This window comes from Brugia malayi (assembly GCF_000002995.4).
Source record: "Brugia malayi strain FR3 genome assembly, contig: Bm_v4_Chr2_contig_001, whole genome shotgun sequence".
NCBI lineage: Eukaryota > Metazoa > Nematoda > Chromadorea > Rhabditida > Onchocercidae > Brugia > Brugia malayi.
Genome location: NW_025062476.1, coordinates 13,985,776 through 14,006,853, shown reverse-complemented (window position 1 = coordinate 14,006,853; position 21,078 = coordinate 13,985,776). Strand labels below are relative to the sequence as shown.

The following is a 21,078-nucleotide window of genomic DNA, read 5'->3' as shown; positions in this document are numbered from 1 at the left end:
TACAATAATAATTTGAGAGTTTTTAAAACTTAAAAATTTATGAAAACACCACATTAAATTAGAAATATATTCTTGAAATTTGCTGTATTTTTTTTTTTTTTATTACTCAAAAATTGAAAAATTCTTTGGAAAATACAAGTGCTATAATCGATATTATTCAGAATTGTCATCAAAAGTTAATTTCGGTTTCAAATTTTCTGCGTCTGAAAATAATAAATGCATTAATTTAAACAACAATAATATTATCACATCAGTAAATCATATATACATATCAAAATTAATAAACCATTACTATAATCTATTCCAGTTTTTCTTGAAATCACTTTCGCTGTTTTTTTTTATTGCAAATGAGAAGAATTTTGAAATTTATTACATAGTTAATGTCTTTTGCTACTAAACTAAATGAATTCTTTCAGTTAATTAAATTCCAAATTTCACTGTGTCCATTGACCGCCATCTAAACACTTCCAATCTTACTCATATCTCATTGAAACCAAAATGCTTTCTCAACGAATTACATTTGCGTTCAAATGTTAAAGATGAAACGATCGGTCGGTCAGTCGGTCACTCTCCGTCGTATCACTTTCAAAATGCTCAACGTCCATTACACACACACACACACACACACACACACACATACACACACACACACACACACACACACACTCTTTGCTTGCTTATCTCCTCTCTCTCTGCTTAATTTCATTCCATTTCACCATCAACAGAATGGTTGAAATGAATATACATTTTGTTAAGCATGTATGTATGTGTATGTGTATGTGTGACACATTACACATTATGTTGATATCATCCATGCTTATTCGTTGTCAATTGTCAACTGAAACGAATGATAAATTAATCACCTCCAATCTATGCCACTGCCACCACTACCACTACTGGTCACTACTACTACTACTACATTTGTGGTAAATTTGCTAATCAGGCAAGAAATCTGTACTCCCTGGTACATATGAACCCATTTTAGGGTTTATGTCATCTTGGACATAACTGATTGCCCATTTTGAAATGGTAAGCATTTTAAAATCGAACATTTCAAAATGCGATTAATCTTTTCATTTTAGCTTCTAAATCTTCTATATTTGAAATTTTAAACCATTCCGTTAAGCATTCATTTTAAGAAGGCATGAAATTGATGATAAGCATTAGCAATAAAATAAAATTGAAGTGCATTATTAAATCAGCTAAAAAAAAAAAGGAAAAGTGGTAAGCATTAATTTAATTATATTTGCTATTTATTATAATCGTTGAAAATATCTCATATTTGTTACATTAATATTATTAATATTTTTGAAAAAAGTAAATGTGATTAAATTTATATTGTTTATCTTAATTTATCCCATTTATATAATATATATGGTTGTGATTGTTTTAAATTTTCTCTTTTACAACTTACACAGTTGGAATTGTTTGCAAAAATTAAAAAAAAAATTAAAAGTTTGTTTTTATCTCAGAAATACCTTAAAAAATTTTTAAAAATTTTCTTCATTAGAGACAAACAAAAAACTAAAACAAAAATTGACTTAATAAAAAAATCATAATCATTTCAGATTTTAATTCTATCTTCTCTTATAATTCATAAAGATTTCGTGTAAACTTAACAAAATTTATCATTATTATTACTTTAATTATTACTACTATTATTATTGTTATTATTATTACTTTCATTATTATTTCTCCTTTTTTTGCTCCATAAAAGCATTTTTGTAATGAAAGATTACTTTCAAATTTCAAAAGTTAATGACAAGTACATGAAGAGAATTGAAATACATCAAAATGTTTGCATAACATATGCATTCGATGTGAGAAGTTTGTTGATTGAAATATCAGCCAAAACATTTATTTTAAAATAAGAGAAATCGTTGCATCTCTCTGTCAATCCCTGCATTTAACTCCTATAAATTCATGAAAACTTCTTGCTCCTCTGCGGCGACAAACATTTCAGCGACACCAAATGACTGTCGTCCCTTCGGGATTACATCAGCCAAATACACACATATATGTTTGATCTCTCTCAGATTTGTCAACCCTTTCCCTGATTTTATCCTTTCACAGTTTGCTATTTCGATCATTCGCTTTTTTTTTCTTTTCTCATCCAAATTTTTTCATTTTCACTTCAAGCAATAATAATAGCACACACTCTTTCTCTCTCTCTCCCTCTCTCTCTCTCTCTTTCATCAATTCTAAGAGATATCAAAAAAAGATATTTTTGTTCCCTTTTTTGCAGTAATCAGAAATTATCAAAGCAAACTGATAAAAGTATAGCGGAAAAAAAGAAAAATGAATATATAATATCAAATTATTATTATACTAATAAACAAAATAATTCAAAAAATTCAATAATAAATAATTTTAATATCACACATTTACAGTGTTTTGATAACATTTTAATTGCAAAAACTAATAAATAAATGAATGAAACGAAATTGTTAATAATAACTGATTTCAATTTAAAATTTATTTTCTATTTGTTTTTATTTCAGTTTGTATTACTTGAAAAAAAAAAAAAGAAACAAGAAAAGAGTATTTGAAATTGATAAATTGATAATAGCTTATCAATTTGCATAAATTACTGATAAAAGTTTTCCCATTACAAATCAATTAATTATGCTAAATAGAACGCACTCTTGAATAAAATAATAGTGAATACATTAAATTTCTCAAATATCAGCAAATTAAATTTTCTAATTAAGAAATTATTGCCACTTTTTTTGTTTCCTTTTTTTTTGCTTATTTCTTAAATTAATCCAAAATATCCTTCAATTTTATTAATTGAAAACGATTTGCCATAAAGTTTGCCACATAATCTGACATTCTTACTTAAATCATAATAACAATAATATTTTAAAATGAACAAAAATGAATAAATACACTTTTTTAATAGATGGAGCAGAAAAGAATTACAGTAATATAATTATTAGTTTCATTTTGCTAATAAAAATTAGAAAAAAAAAAAAAAATGAAATATTTAATCATAAAAGTACAGTAGATTATAATTCATTAAAGACTAAAATTATAATAAAATTATGACATAATTTGAAAAAAAGAAACAAAAGATTCTTTAAATTCACATTTATTTTTATTTCATAAGCAATGAATAGTAAACTTATTTCCTTTCCTTCTTTTTCTCTCTTTTACACAATTTAGAATGAATTTTAAATTCTTAAGAGAGCTATAATTTCTGGTAAAATCACATCACCATTATCGTCAACAAACCAATTGAAAATTATGTATCATTTAGAATATGATCACAAATAGGGGACATTACATCAATGCCAGATGTCACTTATCTTTAGTACCGTTAATATTGCTTAGTCTTTGTGTGTTTTTTTTTTGTAAAAAAAATGAAATATCAATAATTTATAAAAATATGAAATTAAATTGAAAAACTAAAACATGAAATGCCAATTAAATTTAAAAAAGCAATTTAATATCAATTATTATAAAAAATTCATAAAAACATTGTTGTGAAAAACGAAATATATTGTACTTATATCAATGTCTGATAAAAAGTGAAAATTTAAAAATTAAAAAATTGAAGATAAAATAATGTGTAAATAAGAAGAAATTTATGCAATTTCTTTTTTTAATTCAAAATTTTTAAAAATTTTGTTATAATATTTGGTTATTATTTTGTTTTTCATTTTTTTTATGAATAAAAGGAAATAAAAAAGTGCAAAAAGCTAATAAAGCTTATTCAATTATTTGATTAAAGTTTTATATCACATATTATTTGAATATTTCCATTTCGACACAATTGTTGAAAAAAAAAAAACAAAGTAAAACCAAAATTTGCATTTCATGCTGCTCTGAAATTGTGGAACAAGAAAATGAAAAAAAACCGTAAATAAAGAGAAACAGAATGAAATATCAGTTTTCAGTGAAGTACCAAAGTAAAAAGAAAAAACAAACAAACAAATAAAAACAAATGAAAAACATAATTTTGAATATTTTAGGTAGATCAACCTGAAATACTGATTTCAGAATGAGCAAATCACTGATAAAGCAAAGCTATAACTAATTTCCAGCATAATTTGACAGATATTTCTTAAATTTACCTCCAAAAAAGAAGCTATAAAAACATATAAAATAAATATTCAAAAATATATTTATTAATTTTACAAATATAATTTATGATTACACATATTAATGACTTAATATTAGAATTAAATTTTCAGAAATTATAATAATTTTTCTTGTTTTATTGAACTTGAAAAAATTTTTGTTAATCTAATCAAATTACGATTTATCGTTTTTATTTCTTTGCTTTTTCGCAGCAAATTTTTTATAAATATTTTTAAATGATTAAAAAACATAAATTATTTAATTTCTGCAATGTATGATATTGAATATAATTACTATTTAATGAAAATAACAAAAAGAATAAAATGAGAAGGAAACGAATGACAGTAAACAAAAATAAAAAAAAATGGGAAAAAACAGTAAAGCTGAACAAATACAATCAGTCAAACAACAATTTTTCCTAACAAAAATATTTCTTTTCAGTTTCTCTGAGCAAAAAAAAGTTGAAACGTTGTTCAATTTGCTAATTACAACAAAGAAAGGTAAAGATTTTATCAATTTTTTTTTTTTTTTTGTATTTAAATTGTTGATTTAACTAATCATTTAAGTCAATATTTTCCTTTATTACTACATTATTTATTGTTTTGATTATAATTATTGTTATTGATAATTTTTACGATGATGTAAGTTTTATTCTTTTAATTGGATAAATGACAGACATAAACAATAAAAAGTATTTTATAACAAGTATTTATTGTTAGCATTTCAAAATTTGGTAAGACAAATATTTAGTCGGTAACTTATTTTTTAAATTTGTGAAATTGTCAAAGTTTTCATTTTTTTTTTTGTGTTTATTAAATTGAGAAATTGAAAAAAATAATAATTTATTTTTCTGAAAATGAATTAATCATAAAAAAGAGAAACAATTAGTGATAGTTTGATCAATTGATTAATTCATTTGATCTCATAAATTCATGAGAGGTAAAAGACAAACAATTCATGTTATCACTGATAGTACTGATATCACTTCGTGCATCATTTCTTTCATTCTGCCAGTACTGTTTTAATTTTTAATTCTTTGTAACATAATTTACATTTTTGTTATCTGAAAAATATAATTAATTATTTCTATTAAATACAAACAATAATAAAAGAAGAAAATTAATTTAATAAATGGCTTTTTTTGCAAAGATCACATAATTAATTGCAATTTTTTAATTAATTTTAGACTAAATTTATTAGTTTCAATCATAAATGTCAAATTGCATTATTTCAGATAAAAGAAATGGAAAAGTCTGATAACAGAGTGATAATTTCATCAAAACTGGAAATGAATGGAAGACAAGAACCAAAATTGAAATTATGTTTACAATTTGTACGAAAGAAAAAGAAAGCGATTAAAGAATTTGCGACCATTTTAATTCTTATCATTGTTATCATTGTGCTTGTAGTTATTCTCATAATTATTCGCTGAGATGTACATATGTAAGCAAAGTTAGTCATAATTAAAAAATATAATTAAAATTGAAATTTAAAACAAATTGCAGATGAAATTTCTCAGCAAATTGAATTGGACTCCTCTCATTAATTCAAATTTTTAATGAATAAACATTTTCATTCATAATTATGTTATCAGCATATGATTATCACTACTAAATGATAACGATTTAAAAATAAACAAAAAAATGTTTTTAATAATAATAACAAATAATTTGCTTTTTACTTAGACAAATGCAATGATTTCATTGTCAATGCATGAATTTATCAGTTGTTGTACTTAAAAAAAGCGAAAATACTTTTTCTTTGCTTCAATTCTTAATAAATAGAAAAAAGTATCAGCGATGTGGCACGTAAAAGTAACGGAGACGTTACTTACGTCGTCAACGTTTACACGTAAATAATATTAGCGTAACAAACAAAAGTCTATAACTTATAGTCTTCACTTATTATTTTTTCTAATCACATAAAAAGGATTTTATTTTATAATTTATAAAAAAATTGATTAGAAATAATTGATGGAAATATTTTGTAACAAATTTTATTTTATTTTTTCTCTTCTTCTACTATTTATTAATCACTGTAAAATTATTTTATCAAAAACTTCTCCAATTTCTTTTCTCATTTTATTTTTTCAATTCCTCAGCTGGTTATTCTTTTCTTCACTTCAAAATTTTCGTCGACAGCATTTAAATATATTATTTTAATTAACAGTGCAAAAGACCTCAATTAAATAGCTAATAAATTAAACATTCACGTGAACGTGAAAATTAAATTAGCAACCTGAAATGCTTTTTGTTAAATTATAAAAAGCTCAAACAATATTAATTTGTATTTCATTACGATCATTGCACATTATTGGTTGGTTGTGTTTCATTTTTTTGTTTTATTTTTTATGAATTGTTTGATTGTTATATTATTTTGATTTTTGTGTGATAACGAAATTTGTTTTTTTTCAGAATAGAAATTCTTTCGAATTAAAAAAAGAGAAAAATTAAATTTAGATGGAAGAAAAAAATTTCACTTTTGAAAATTCTTTCCTAAAATTAAAAACGACGGAAATTAATTAGAATTGCTTAGAACAATATAAAGACTTTCTACAATTTTTCCATTTGTAAAATTAAAAATTTTTATCCTACAAAAAATGTAAAAAAATAAAAATAAAAAAATATTTCAAAATAAATTTTTCTTCTCGATCATAAATTCTTTCCAAGCATTAAACAAATAAAAAATAAACAAATATATTATCACACTAACAGTAACATTTCGGTGAATTAGCAATCAGACCAAAGTTCACAAACCTTAAAATATTAATTCGAAAATTTTAGATGAAATTTCAGGATGCAAATATTCACACCTTGAATTGCAATATGATTCAAAAATTCCAAATGTTTATCTATTTCACAGGTATACAATATTGCTTATAATTAAAATTAACTTTAAAATTTAACTTATCGTAATTGAAATCATACAATCATTGATAAATAACATTTAAATGCTTTAACTTCTAAGCACATAAAATCAAATTTGATATGCAAATGATAAATTAAATGCTAATTGAGTGCAGAAATTGGGAAATAAATTTTCATTTAGCATATGAAATTTAGAAATTTCTAATATGAAATGGAAATACAGCAAAAGGTAAACAATTTTGATAAGAAAAAAATAAAAGGCACAAATTAATTTCAGTGCTAATACAAAGAGCAATAATGGAAATTAATACATTTGGCACTCAATTCGTTACGCTATTTCCATGGAGTAACAAAGTATCGAATGGTACCTCACTTACCTTTGAAATTGTTAATGCATCAGAAAATGAGACAGCAACGATTATCATTGAATATGACATTGGCTTAGGACATTTCAAAAGTATGGCGGAATTATCAAAGGATGTCATTCATGTCGCATCAAATTCTTTCATTACAGTTAGTTTCGTTGATAAAGTATTGTCTCCTGTTGAAATTCATTGGCCAAATCCTTATTATCACTTCATCTTATCACAAAGAAATGTAAATAAAGCAAATCAGATAATTCATTTTTCCTTTGAAATTAAAAATACATAAGTAAGATGAAGATCAAATATATGATTTATTCAAAAATCAAAAATTATCATAGATCAAATAGTACCTATCATTCAAAAAAAAAAAATTATTTAAGAAAAAAAAAAAAAACAAATTACTTCATTGCATGCAAATTATTTATTAATTGTAGGTCAATTTGAAATTATAAGTCTTTGAATCAATAATTATAATTACTCGTTGATATGATATGATTAGCAGATTCTTTAGCATAAATTTGATCCAACGACAGTGATGACACGGCCACTTAAAGATGACAGAAGTAGTGTCATCTCAGTTGGCGCAACACGAATTTTCATTTCTTCAAATTTATCAATTTCAATCATAGAATGCATTTTTATCACTCGCAGAAATGGTGATTGCTTCACAGGTAGTAATTAATGAATGCTTTCTTCGATATAAATTAAATTAAATCAATTATTTGTGTAATATTTTTTCCAATATTAAAATTATTTTTTCGATTTCTTATATTTTCAGAAGGAAAGAAAAGAAAGAAAGAGAGAAAGGCAAAAAAAGAAAAGAAAGAATTACTTACTAAAATATTTCCAAACATATTATACAGTTTTTTCATTTTCAGTTTTACCGGTAACCATGGCCGGAAATCATTATTCATTTTCAATTGCAACATTTATGGGCATTTCAACAGCTTATTTCATACCGACATATACTGATTCATACATAAACATTACAACGATTACAAGGGAATCTTTTAAACGAGTCAATAGGACCAATAGGATTTCACGGGTACAATAAATTTTTAAATTAATAGGATTTAGAGATTACAAATTTACTGTGATCTTTCCAATCATTTGTCTATTTTTTTTTTTTTAAAAATAGAGAAGAGAAATGTACATTTTACTCAGAAGAATTTTGTTTTTAAATTTATGTCAAATATTTTTGTCAAATATCTGAAAATGAAAACCTATTTTATCAAAATTTAACTATTAAAAAGTAATTAATATGTGGCAAAAAATGGTATTTAAATTATATTAGCAAGTTGAAATGAATGAATGAATTATTCAATATCAGTAATAGCAAAATTTCAATCATTTCCATTTCTTTTTTGCTCTTTTCAGTTTGATCACGGATCGATGATTTATGCATACAATAATTCAATCAATGATTCCTTTACTGTGCACATAACGAGTTCATCACCAATTGTAATTCTATTAGCAATACGAACACAATTGACGGATATTTCAAGTGAAAGCTTTGCATGCACAATGCTTATGCCATTGCCCGACAATGGTATTTTAATTTCTTGCATTAAATCAATTAAATTAGAATTAATGTTAAATAAATTAAATTCGTTAATGAATAAATTAATATTAAAGAAATTAATGATAATTCCATATAATTAAAGTTATTGAAATCACTTTTGAAATGATTTAATTTATTTGAGAAAAAAAAAACCAACTTATTTAAAAAAGAAAAGAAATCATTTCACACTAAATATTCGATTGTAGAAGTAGAAAAAAAAAAAACAAAAAATAAAAAAAGGACAAAAAGAGAAAAACGACAAACTTTGATTTTATTAGTTTTACTGCACTTTTTTTTGACTTTAAATCTTAAATTTTTCCTTTTAAATAGCACTTTCTATGACAGAAATATAAATACGTATTAAAAAAAATCAAAGATTAAAAAAATAAATAAAACGAAAATGTGAAAAAAAAAGATATCAGTCTGACTTTGTATTATTTCCTTTTCCATATAACATATTTGAATGAATGCCATTTTCAGTTTACTCTCGAATAGCACTTCGAGATGATTTCGATGTTCATTTCACACCTCTGCAATCTTTCGAGAATTGTCAAACTCACCTCTTCCTGTCACCACCAATGCAAAGTTGTCAAACGTTTACTGTCGCCACATTTCGACCTAATAGCACAAAGCTAATTAATGTTGAACCTTGCAATATCTTCGATAATATCGTGATGCAATGGAATTATCACTTTAAGGACGCAATCATTGGTTATGCATCAAAGTTCACTTTTTATCTTTATTATTTAAAAATTAATTTTTAAAAACATAATCTTTTGTCAGTAATATTCAAACTAAGCTTTTACTTCCATTATACTTACTTAAAATATTTTACATTCGTTCCTTTTCTCTTCTTTTTTTATTATATCATTGCCTTCGTTAACTTTTTCAGACTGTTTAACTCTTTTTTTTTTCCCAATTTTTTTCTTTCTAATTTTTTGTTTGCTTCATTAATTTAAAAAAATTTGTTGAAAGTATTATCAGTTGTATTTTATTTTATTGTTTATTTCGAACAATCAGATTTTACAATTTTCTCATTTCTGATAATTTTTACAAATCTAATTTTTATGATATCTAATTTGCTTATATTTAGAAAACATTATTGAATTGTATTATTTGCTAATAACAAAAAGTTTGTTTTGTATAATTATTTACAAAACATTGGTGTAGAAATACAAAGTAAATATGATAAATTAACTTTTGTAGCAATACTCTGTTCCAATTACTTCGCTTTGAAACTTATCAAAACCTTTACTCATTTCTGGATATGATACCTGCTTACTCGCAGTACCTTACCGGACGAATGTGTTTTCCGTTTAAAAATGAAAGTGAACAATTATTTGTTAGTTTCTTTTTTTTTTTCATCTAGCTCATCTATGATTCATTCTAAGCAGCAGTTGAAATACTTTTCTTATCACTAGCTGAAAGTGAAATTTAATTTCAATTAAGCAAAAAGAAAAAAAAAAAAAAAAAAAAAACGGAAATAAAGTCAAAGATTTTAGCAAATGAGTATATATATTAAAAATATTTAAATAAAAATGCTCATTTTGTATTTTATAAAATGAAGATAATTACTCTAAAATAACATTTATAAATTAATTTTTTTTAAATAAATTTAGAGTTAAATTATTGAATTGTGGTTATTTCGAACATAATTTTGTTGCATTAAGTTAATTTTTTAGAAACATAATGAATTGATTAATGTATCGTTTTCCATTAGATGAAAACTTTTTTCGTTACTCTTACTTTAGCTGTACGACATTTCACGTCAACAGGATAGCATAGTATTAGATGGTAAAGTAATTGACGCGGAGTATGTGCAATATTTTGAAAATTCATTTCGATCCATTACAATGCGTAAAATAAATACAACAAAATTAGAACGTGGAATGCACTGCTTGGAATCAAACGGACGTTATTTACTTTTTATATTTGGTGGAAATAGGAGAAATTATGGTTATGCATATGCTTTTAATGGTAAACAATTTTATTTATTTTTTTAAAAAAGTGGATAGTATTTTTGAAGGAAAAAAAGAATAATATGAAATAAATGAAATGGAATAAAATTAATGAAAATAAAAAAATAAAGCTAAGAAAAAATTCATGAAAATATTTGCAATTTTTTAAAATTATTCAAATAAATCAATTTTTAAAATTTAAAATAACTGAGCATTGGATATGACATGAGTTAAAAAGTCGAAGTTTATTCTAATTATCAGTGATTTATTCTAATTAATTGCTTAAAAGTTAAGCTTTACCAAATATTATTGAATTTTTATCACTTTTATTAGCATGCATTAGTAAAAGTTTAAGGGTTTAAGTTTTCTTTAGTCAAAAATTTTTAGCATATCCGACGGAAACACTAAAATGGACGATGAAAAATGATGCAAACTTATATCACCAAGATATCTTCGGCGTATCGTTTATAACATTATTCCCGTGGATGATAGACGAGAATGCTACTGATAATTTCAATACTGACTTAAGTCTTGATATACTTAACCCTCATCCATATATGTTTGCAAGAGTTCGAATCAGTTATTATAATGGATCAAAGGGAAATTTAACTGAAATATTATATAACATTAAACCATACACACATCATAAGGTTAATTTTATTTTTAATAAATAGACAATTTTCTTTTTTTGTTTTATTTGTCAAATTTTCAGCATCAATTATGTGATTTCTTTTTTTTTTTTTTAAATTTTGTAGTTTATCGAGCAGATTTTTGAAGAGAAAAATTTTATTTGAATATTTTTCCAAATTTAATTTAGTCTTCTTAGGTTGTCAAATTACAAATTTGAGATTTAAAAAGATTGATTTCAAATATTGTGAAAGGTTTGTTCTTTTTTTCAGTTAAAAATGAATAAAATAATGATGACAAAACTTTATAATGCATACAATGTTAGCATTTATAAGAGTTATTATGATTCGCGAATTACAATAACATCTACTATTCCAATATCTGTCACCCAATCTTGTTTTATTGGTAATAGAATTGGTGACAGTTTTACAGGTTTCATGCTTTGTCATCCTAGTTTAAAATAATTCTGTGATGAAAACACCTTTAATTCATAGAATTAAAAAATAAAACTTAACAAATTTCAATTCTAAGATTTTATTAAAAATAAAAATTTCACCAGAATATGCATCTGAGTTTAATTTATACTACTAAAATTAAATTCCTTTTTAAAACTTTACATTTCACAATCTTGCTGAAAATTTTATAATTGCGTTATTTTTAATAATTTTAGTATTTTCTGTTTCTTATTTACTTGTATTCTGTATTTTTTAATTTATGATTTACAAGCAAACATTAATTTTATGAAGTCATATTGAGCGATAACATTATTATTATAAAGCTTCATAATGTAAATAGGCAAAATTAAATTAGAAAATGATTTCAGTAATTAAGAAGCGCAAAGGTTGAAGGTAAATTTACTGAACGCAACTGATTCAATTATACAAAATATTATTTAAATGATTTTTTTTTAATCACATAAAATAATTTATAATTTACTAACAAACATTAATTTATACTATAAAATCAATTTATAAGAAGCTAATAAAATAAAACAAAAATTTTATAGCATTAAAGCATTGAAAAGGAATATTTTAGTGTTACCATTAAAAATGGCTGGTCAAAACTATTCCTTTTCATTACCAAAATCAGTGGCTAATAATAGTCATTCAATTGTTTATCTTTTGCCATCTTTTCAAACAACAAAAATATCATTTATAGCAAAAGTGGACGGGGAGGAAAAACTTTATAATATCAAAACTAAGGTAAATTTCCTTTTTATTTATCCAATAATTTATCGATTGATCGAACATTATGGTAACCAGTTCTGATAGATATATAATTAAACTAATTTTTTGCAAACAAAAAGTATGATAAATGACAATTAAAAGTGACAATTTTCATATGCATAGGTATTTCTGCTCAAATTCAATTTTTAAATCAATTGAATTCACAGCAAAAAAAAAAAAAAAAAACTCACTGAAAAATATTTTTTATTTTAATTTCTCTTTTTTGACTATCTTATCCTTATTTTTTTAGACACAAAATTTTTTACACTAATATAATTGTTACTAACTGCTCTATGATTAAAAGTATTCCGTTAGTTTAAATAAATTTTTTCAATAAATGCTATTTTTAAAACAAGAGATACAGTATACTGGCAAAATTACAAAAATTCTTACGATACACTTTATGCTACAGTAATACTCATATTCACTGTAAATATTTCATTTCTTAATTGCATAGAATAGTTCGTTAGTTGCTTCTTTTGTCTTTAATAAAAAGAATGATATTGCTGAAACTATTAAGCTATGAATAAATAAACATTAAATAAGCATCGATAGGTTTGAAATTTTAATTTTTTCATTTTCATTAATATAGTAATCATTAATACAGTAATTACAAATGTTTTAACACGTACAATTTTTTTTTTCATTTATAATCAAAACATGGCAAAATTTTTTGTTTTAAACTTTATTTGAATAAAACATGAACATATTAGGCTGCAAAAAACTCTTCAATTTTTGCTTACTATGGATCTGCTGAAGAAGTGTCAATGAATTTATGGAGTGATAAATCATTTCAAGTGATTATTGCTCTACAACGATTGCTAATCATTCACAATACTGAACATCGATTAGATTTTGGTTGTACAATGGCAGTACCTATGCCATCACAAAGTGGTCAATATTTTATTCTTACATTATTAATTTCTCATTTTATGCAAACAATTTTAATATTTAGAAATAATTTTACTGTTACTTTTTATTTTATTTTTTAGTTTAGCTCATAGTGTTGTTTTTTCTAAGCAAACAGCTTTTTATAACAATAACACATATTTTTGAGAAATTATTTAAGTAAATTTCCAATCATCTCTTTCATATAAAGCAGTTTATATTGTTGAAAAATTGTTTAATTAAATTTTCAATGTTTAATTAAATATATATAAAGTTTAATTTATAATATCAATGAAATATAAAGTTATGAAAATTTCATTGGTACAAATTTATTTCCCTTTTTATTCTGCATTATGAGTACTGCTGATTCTTGAAATTTAAATATATTTTCAGTTTGTTCAATGGAAAACGATATGTCATTGCATGATATGCATTATATGTTCATAGCACAACATTACAACTATTCGGGTTTTTTCACGATGACACCGTCAGATAGCAAATGTTCAGCGTATTACGTGGATTTTTTCCCACGTAAAAAATCAACGGTGAAAGAAATTAAGCGATTGAAATTTGAACCAGCAACGATGCAACATTATTTTCAGTTATCAGGGCAAATATTCTCTGATTTTTCAACAATGTATTGTAGGTAGTCTTTCATATTAATGATTATTGATTATTACTCTCTCTTTATAGTATTTAACTATTATCAATTGTTTATTTGTTTTTTTTTTTTTTTTTTTTTTTTTTTTTACTTTACAATTGCTTATTTTTATTTGTATAATAAAAATGTTTATTTAATAGTAGCAGGCAAAATAACTGTAAGCATTGCAATCTTATCATTTTTGATAAACATTAATTTAGAAATGATTATATTCAAGTTTATTCTTTTGGTTCATCTAATATGGAAGGTAGTTACATTGACTTTATTCCATCTACTCAACAATATGTCACGGGAAGAAGTCATTTTGTTGCTAGTCATTATCAAAACTGGGTTTTGGTAAGAAGAAACTGAAATTTCTATTCTATAACTTTTTTGCTTAACATAAAGCAAAAGTAATTTAATTACGAAGTGAAATAAATCTTTAAAATTTAAGAATTTATTTTATCATTGATATGATAAAAAAGATTTTGTTCTAATCATTGTGCTCATTCCTTTCTTTTCTTTTTTGCACATTTAATAATATTTATTAATATTTCTTCCTTATCAATTTGATAAAAGCTGAATTTCAGTTTATAAAAATGACTGATTTGATTTAAAAGAGTTGATATAAAGAGTTACAAAGGTTGAAACCAAGCTTAATTAATTAGAAGAATGCTTTCCTTAGATATTCATGGACCAAAATGCTATCAATGATATTGAAATGGATGGAGTATTCATCTCAAATAATTATGTATATAAAATGTTAAGTCCAAATAATTCCGGATATTTTGCATTACAAACCGTTCATTCAACCGTTCGACTGCATTATGTACAATCAACCGGATATTACTCTGTTCACATTCTGAGCGATACGTCGGAAAATGGTTTTTATCAATACTTCGTCACACTTAGCAGTATGACTTTATGAAATTAAATTTTTTTTTTTTTTTTGCAATCTTTTACTTTCTAATAATTTCATTGTAATTTTGAAAATTTTGAATTTCAAAAAAAAAAAAAAATAAAATCAAAAAGTTAGATTGCATTGTTTTTTTTTTTTTAGTAAAGAAAGAATTCTTTTAAAAATATAGCAATAACAGTAATAATTTATTATTTAAGTTTCTTTTTAGGTTATCGAAATATAATTAAAAACAGAGAACAAAAATTACACTCAAATATAACAACTCGAGAAGTAACAACAGAAAAAACATTACTCAAATCATCAACAAAACCATTTCAAAAGATTGTTTGTGACAAAGAATTATCATTGAATTGTAAATCGATTGCAAACAATAAAAATGAGAGCGATATAATTATGTTAGATCATCGAAATATTGCAAAAGGTGAGCAAAAATAATTTTACGATGATAGTATCAAAGTTTGACAGTCACTTACAGGTAGATTACTTATGCTTTCAGTTGAATTAAACTTTTATTTAACTCTTTATCTAGTAATATACGATTTTTTAATTTTTTTTAACAAATTTTTAACAAAAATTTTAACAAAAATTTTTTTTTTTTTTTTTTTTTAACAAAAATTTAACAAATTTTTGTAGGTTTTTAAAGAAGAATTTAGTTGAAATTTAAATTTGTAATTCGAAGTTTTCATTTTTTCTGTTAATTTGAAACACAAAAAAAACCGAATATTAGACAAATCTATCTAAATAATTCACTGAATTAATGATAATTCTTCTAGTTCCAAAATTTTATCGAAATTTTACAATTATATTCAGGTATACGAGCAAGAAATATGTTTGCGTCTGGCAATTCCATCAAGCTAACAACAGCTGCTTTAATTATAATTATACAATTGCTATTGTTATCATTAATTAAAATAGTGTAAATTGATATATTTGCATAGCAAAAAGTATTATTCAATTGTTAACAAATTTTTAAATTTAAATTTTGTATTTTGTTTGAAATAGTGTGTGATAAAAATCAAAAAATTTTCTTTTAAATTAAGCAGTTAAAGAGATATTAGCTTTCATAGCCTTTTTAAAAAGCATTCAGAAATTTTCAATTTGTTCAAAGTTTGATTATTAAATTTTCAAAAATTCCAAGCCTCAATTATCAAAATTTTTAATTTTTTTTTTTTCTGGAAATTTATTGGCTGTATATGTATATACTAATTATTTAATAATGTATACAAGCACGAGTGTCTTATAAAATTTTATAGCAAAACACGGTGAAATTAAACAACTGAAAAATGATTCAAAGAGATCACAGAGTAATTTTCAAACAAGAAAATTGTTACTGTTGAAAATTGATATATCATATGTGTTCGTTGATTTTTGGTGATCAATTGATGAAGATTTCTCCGTGCTTCTACATTGTTCTTTTTTATCATACTGTAATAGAGAAAAGTAATAATACTGTCACTAATGATCGATTGATTGATCTATCGATTGATTGACTGACTGGTTGACAAATACCAAAGTTTGGTGATATGGCTAGTGATGGATTCATATGAAATCAATATGGAATTATTGTTGCATTAAGAAAGAAAATACAAAAAAAAAAGGTTCAAATTGCTGTTTTTTCTTTTCTCATCGCTTAATTCTTAACTTTGGGACAAAACTTTGTACTCAAATGATAAAGTGATAATGGATAAATATACCATTGCATTCTTATCATTGTGTTTAGAACACCGAACAGATCGTCGTGGTGACAAATTGGATGGCATTTGATCGTAACTGGTCAGATTGTAGCAATCAATGATTAAGTCCTTCGGTTGATAAGTTGTCAAGAAATTATTCATCGGTGAATATTTTACATTTTGATGTGGAATTTGTTCCACCACCTTAATAAGTGACACTTTATCAAGAAAAAAAACTTAAAATAATATTTTATTAATCAGAAACATTTATTATTTTGAGAAGAAAATTATCGTTTAACATTTTAAATATTTGAAATTATATTTTAAAAAAAAGTAAACTTGTTGTAATTATATTGCAATGTAATTAATGTGCTATGAACAGTTCTTGCAAATTTTGAAACAATTGGAATTTTTCTTAAAATTGAAATGAAGGAGAGGAGTTTTTATAAATTTACCTGTGCTAGGATCTTTTGTTGTTGTTGTGATTGTGGAGGATGGTGATGGTGTCGTCGAGTAGTGTCAACGTTATCAGTAATATTATCATTGTAATCGTCATCATCGTCATCAATGTGATTATGAATTCGGAGCAAAACGTTACTTTTTGGATCAAATGAGACTAACGATTTTAAATTAGTATTTGGCGAATTTGCACAAGTATTTTTTGCTCGATAGCTACCTGCCAAATTTATCTAGAAATTAAAATTCAAATTAGTAATGATATTTTGAAAGATTTAAAAAGTGAATGTATTAAAAAGTAAGACAAGTAATTTTCTTAATAACTTATAAGAGTAGCATGCAAATATATTTAGTAATATGATTTATTGATCTACTAAACCTCTTCACGTGACAAAATCCGTCTCACTCCTTCTGTTGTTGGCATTTTAAAATTTTTTAAACTTCCACTACGATACACACATCCTGAATTTGTCATCAGTATCCCTGTTGCTTTTGATGCATTTGTGACATCTGAAATGTCACATTCATAAACAGATGCTCAGTTTTTTGAACGCTTAGCTAATGATGCTCTAGTAGCAGTGTCATTTAAATACGAATCTAAAATTCTTTCAGTCAAGCATTTCTAATTAATGTAGATGAATCAACCCAGTAATTTCATCAACTAATACCTTTATTTATTGGTTCATAAGCTTGTTGGTTATGAATGTGTCCTATTTGTTGACAATTACATCCTAAATCAGTCATCGACTGTGAACGCTTTATAGTAAATGGTTTCTGCAATAAGAAAAATAATATTTGAATAAATATAAAATTAAAAAAAAAAGAAAAGTATAAATAATAAAATAGTATATAATAAAAAAATATGTAACATACAATTTTAATAATATATAATTTAAAAAAACATCTATTAAAAAAATAATTTTTTGTTTATAATATAATCATAAAATAATTTTTTTTTTTTTTTTGATTAGTCATTTTTGATTAATGATATGAATAAATTATTAATGTATAAACTATAAAACCATAGAAAGTATTTTTCTAAATTTCACAAAGAAATATTTGATATTTAAATTATAAATTGATATACCTGGAAATTATTCAAATTTTTATAAGCACTGATTGTTTCTTTGTAACCTTTTCGTGCTGATTTTTTAGCCGAATGTCTTATATAACCGTTTTTAGGCCTAGCACATTGTTCATTAATTGCTTGATTAATTGAATTAATTCCCTCTTTTGAATATTCCTGACTGCACAATTTATTAGTCATTTGAAATTTAAATTAAAAAGTTAAGTTTCGTTTAAAAATCATTAAAATTATTACTTGTGAAACATTTTTCACATTTAGTTTAATGCTCTGAACATCCATTATTATCTCTTATATATCAGATTTAACTATAATATTTCGGAATTAACTTAATAACTCAACAATACTTCAATTTCCTTCTTTTTTAATGGTCAAAATTAATTTACTCACTTATATTTTTTACTATTATTAAACGTAGCACTCATAAAATAATGATCAGCGCAGAATTTTTCATCAGTGGTCATATTGACAATTTGTTTTTCAGACCTAAAATTATAAATTAATTAATTGCTTCAATAAAAATTTAACACAACACTTTTATCTTTTCTTAGTGATAGTAATTAATATAATTAAATTTGAAGCTTTTCAGATTTCCTATTTTTTAATGTTAATTAAGCTAATTTTGAACAGAATGTAATATAATTGATAAGAAATTTAGCAAAATGTAATTTCATGAATAAAATTCTAAACAAAATTCAACAAACTTTTGATTGAAATTTTGCTTCGAGAAAAAGATAATCGATAAAATAATTGAAAAATTAGCCATGAAAATATGCAAAAGAGCTTGAGCACTTTCAATATGATAATAAGGTACTATGCATGACAGTTGCATCCAACGAAAATTTGTTAAATTATAGTACGACTTGCAAGATGGTGTGTATCGGAGAAAAAAACTGAAAATTATTTGGGACAATTTAAAAAATTAGAAAAGGAAATAAAATTTATTTATTATAAAGGAAAAATGAGGCAATAAGTTCAAGATGATAATGACTGAAGCAAAAGATTAAATATTTCAATTTTACTGCAAAATTTAAACTTTGAAATTTTGACGTTTCATTTTCTCTTTTTCATTCTACGTTTATTAAAAGTTAAAAAATTACAAAAGTCAAATTTTTTCTACTTAATTCTTTTTTTTTTTTCAAAGTTACATTTGTAATTGCTTTTGAACAATAAAATTTTACAAAAAGTAAAATAAAAAGAAAGAAAAAAAAGATTTTTGATTTAAATTTTATATTCTTCCTTTAAATAAACAATAAGTTTCTCTATATGATACACTTGAAATATTTTTTTCTTAAATTATCTTTATTTAGACACAATCTCTATAACAGTGTCACTGAACAACAAATTTTTTGAAATTGTGTCACCTTCAAGTTATATACTAACTTAAACTATTTGTATTACTGTTAAACTTAAATTGTATTCTCATCAATTTAATTCTACTATAACTCAATAATATCTCTTACATTGCAATCAATTAATCGAATTACTTATGAATAATTGCAGCGTACTCTTCTATACCTCATATTTTACTTAACTTTATCATATCGCACGAAATATTTACCCGTGCGAGTGAAACTATTTACCTGTAAGAATAGGCAAATCCAGGCTATTTACCCGTGCGAGTGAAACTATTTACCTGTAAGAATAGGGAAATCCAGGCTATTTACCCGTGCGAGTGAAACTATTTACCTGTAAGAATAGGGAAATCCAGGCTATTTACCCGTGCGAGTGAAACTATTTACCTGTAAGAATAGGGAAATCCAGGCTACTTACCCGTGCGAGTGAAACTATTTACCTGTAAGAATAGGCAAATCCAGGCTATTTACCCGTGCGAGTGAAACTATTTACCTGTAAGAATAGGCAAATCCAGGCTATTTACCCGTGCGAGTGAAACTATTTACCTGTAAGAATAGGGAAATCCAGGCTATTTACCCGTGCGAGTGAAACTATTTACCTGTAAGAATAGGGAAATCCAGCGCTAAGTATCGGTACGTTACGGCTGATAGCAAATAATTCATTATACCATAAGATAAGCGCAATATTATATAATATGGAAGTAAAACTGAATAGCATAAAGACTACAATTAATCGTTTTTGCCAATGAATCATTGCTATTAGTCCGCAAATACATGAAAAAACCTAAAATTAATTAACAATTTTAATCTGAAATTAAAATCTTTGATTACTTTTTATTGCATAGAGAGCGAACATTAATCGCAATTACTGGAAATGATTGTAAAAGATTTAATTTCGTTTTTATTTTTTTTATCTTTTTAATTGAAATTATAGTCTAATTTGTCAAAGTTTTTATTTGCTAAAATTTTTCTTCAAATATTAATTTTTGTTAGAAATTTCAAAAAATTTGTTAAACGATTAATTGATACTATTTGATAAGTTTAAGATTATAACATATGAAACAAACTTAATTGAAAATATTTACTTGGAATGAATTGAAAACAATTGGTATCCATAATCTGCCAATTGAGTCGAGAATTTGTCGTAGCACTGTTAGCAGAAGCCAAACTGAAACGACAAATAGGTACCAGGCTCGTGTACTTTGGCAGCAACACATCAATGACTTTGTTCTTGGCTAATAAATGAAGCTCATCATATTTTGAATATTTTCTAAAAAAAATATATATATATATAATTTGTTTTTTTGACTATCTCAATATTTTTAATTCTAAATGTAACATAACATTGACAATTTATGTATAAATAAAATTTTAGC

At 24.2% G+C, this 21,078-nt stretch overlaps 4 protein-coding genes and 1 further gene across 5 annotated transcripts; 4 read left to right on the top strand and 1 right to left on the bottom strand.

Annotated features, from left to right (window-relative positions):
* The first annotated feature begins 638 nt into the window (after positions 1 to 638).
* Positions 639 to 785, top strand: Bm15559. Its single transcript, XR_006227946.1, has one exon. The product of XR_006227946.1 is annotated as a pre-microRNA Bm15559 (primary transcript).
* A 3,662-nt stretch (positions 786 to 4,447) lies between these two features.
* On the top strand, positions 4,448 to 5,340 carry Bm13397 (Uncharacterized protein; the record flags this gene model as incomplete). The annotated part of the gene is made up of 2 exons (XM_043079515.1): positions 4,448 to 4,583; positions 5,318 to 5,340. 2 exons carry the CDS (start codon positions 4,448 to 4,450, stop codon positions 5,338 to 5,340), a joined length of 159 nt encoding a protein of 52 aa, XP_042935449.1.
* Positions 5,341 to 7,247: 1,907 nt separating this feature from the next.
* Bm9105 (Uncharacterized protein) lies at positions 7,248 to 14,225 on the top strand (the record flags this gene model as incomplete). The annotated part of the gene is made up of 12 exons (XM_043079514.1): positions 7,248 to 7,463; positions 7,827 to 7,986; positions 8,194 to 8,360; positions 8,693 to 8,864; positions 9,357 to 9,600; positions 10,083 to 10,218; positions 10,628 to 10,853; positions 11,222 to 11,484; positions 11,734 to 11,893; positions 12,497 to 12,663; positions 13,401 to 13,581; positions 13,969 to 14,225. 12 exons carry the CDS (start codon positions 7,248 to 7,250, stop codon positions 14,223 to 14,225), a joined length of 2,349 nt encoding a protein of 782 aa, XP_042935448.1.
* A 1,302-nt stretch (positions 14,226 to 15,527) lies between these two features.
* Positions 15,528 to 16,054, top strand: Bm1237 (Uncharacterized protein; the record flags this gene model as incomplete). The annotated part of the gene is made up of 2 exons (XM_043079513.1): positions 15,528 to 15,555; positions 15,945 to 16,054. 2 exons carry the CDS (start codon positions 15,528 to 15,530, stop codon positions 16,052 to 16,054), a joined length of 138 nt encoding a protein of 45 aa, XP_042935447.1.
* A 391-nt stretch (positions 16,055 to 16,445) lies between these two features.
* Positions 16,446 to 20,919, bottom strand: Bm5779 (Uncharacterized protein; the record flags this gene model as incomplete). Its single annotated transcript, XM_043079512.1, has 10 exons — positions 16,446 to 16,559; positions 16,829 to 17,011; positions 17,263 to 17,496; positions 17,643 to 17,773; positions 17,932 to 18,037; positions 18,351 to 18,510; positions 18,738 to 18,833; positions 19,052 to 19,240; positions 20,302 to 20,486; positions 20,788 to 20,919. 10 exons carry the CDS (start codon positions 20,917 to 20,919, stop codon positions 16,446 to 16,448), a joined length of 1,530 nt encoding a protein of 509 aa, XP_042935446.1.
* Between the last annotated feature and the right edge of the window lie 159 nt (positions 20,920 to 21,078).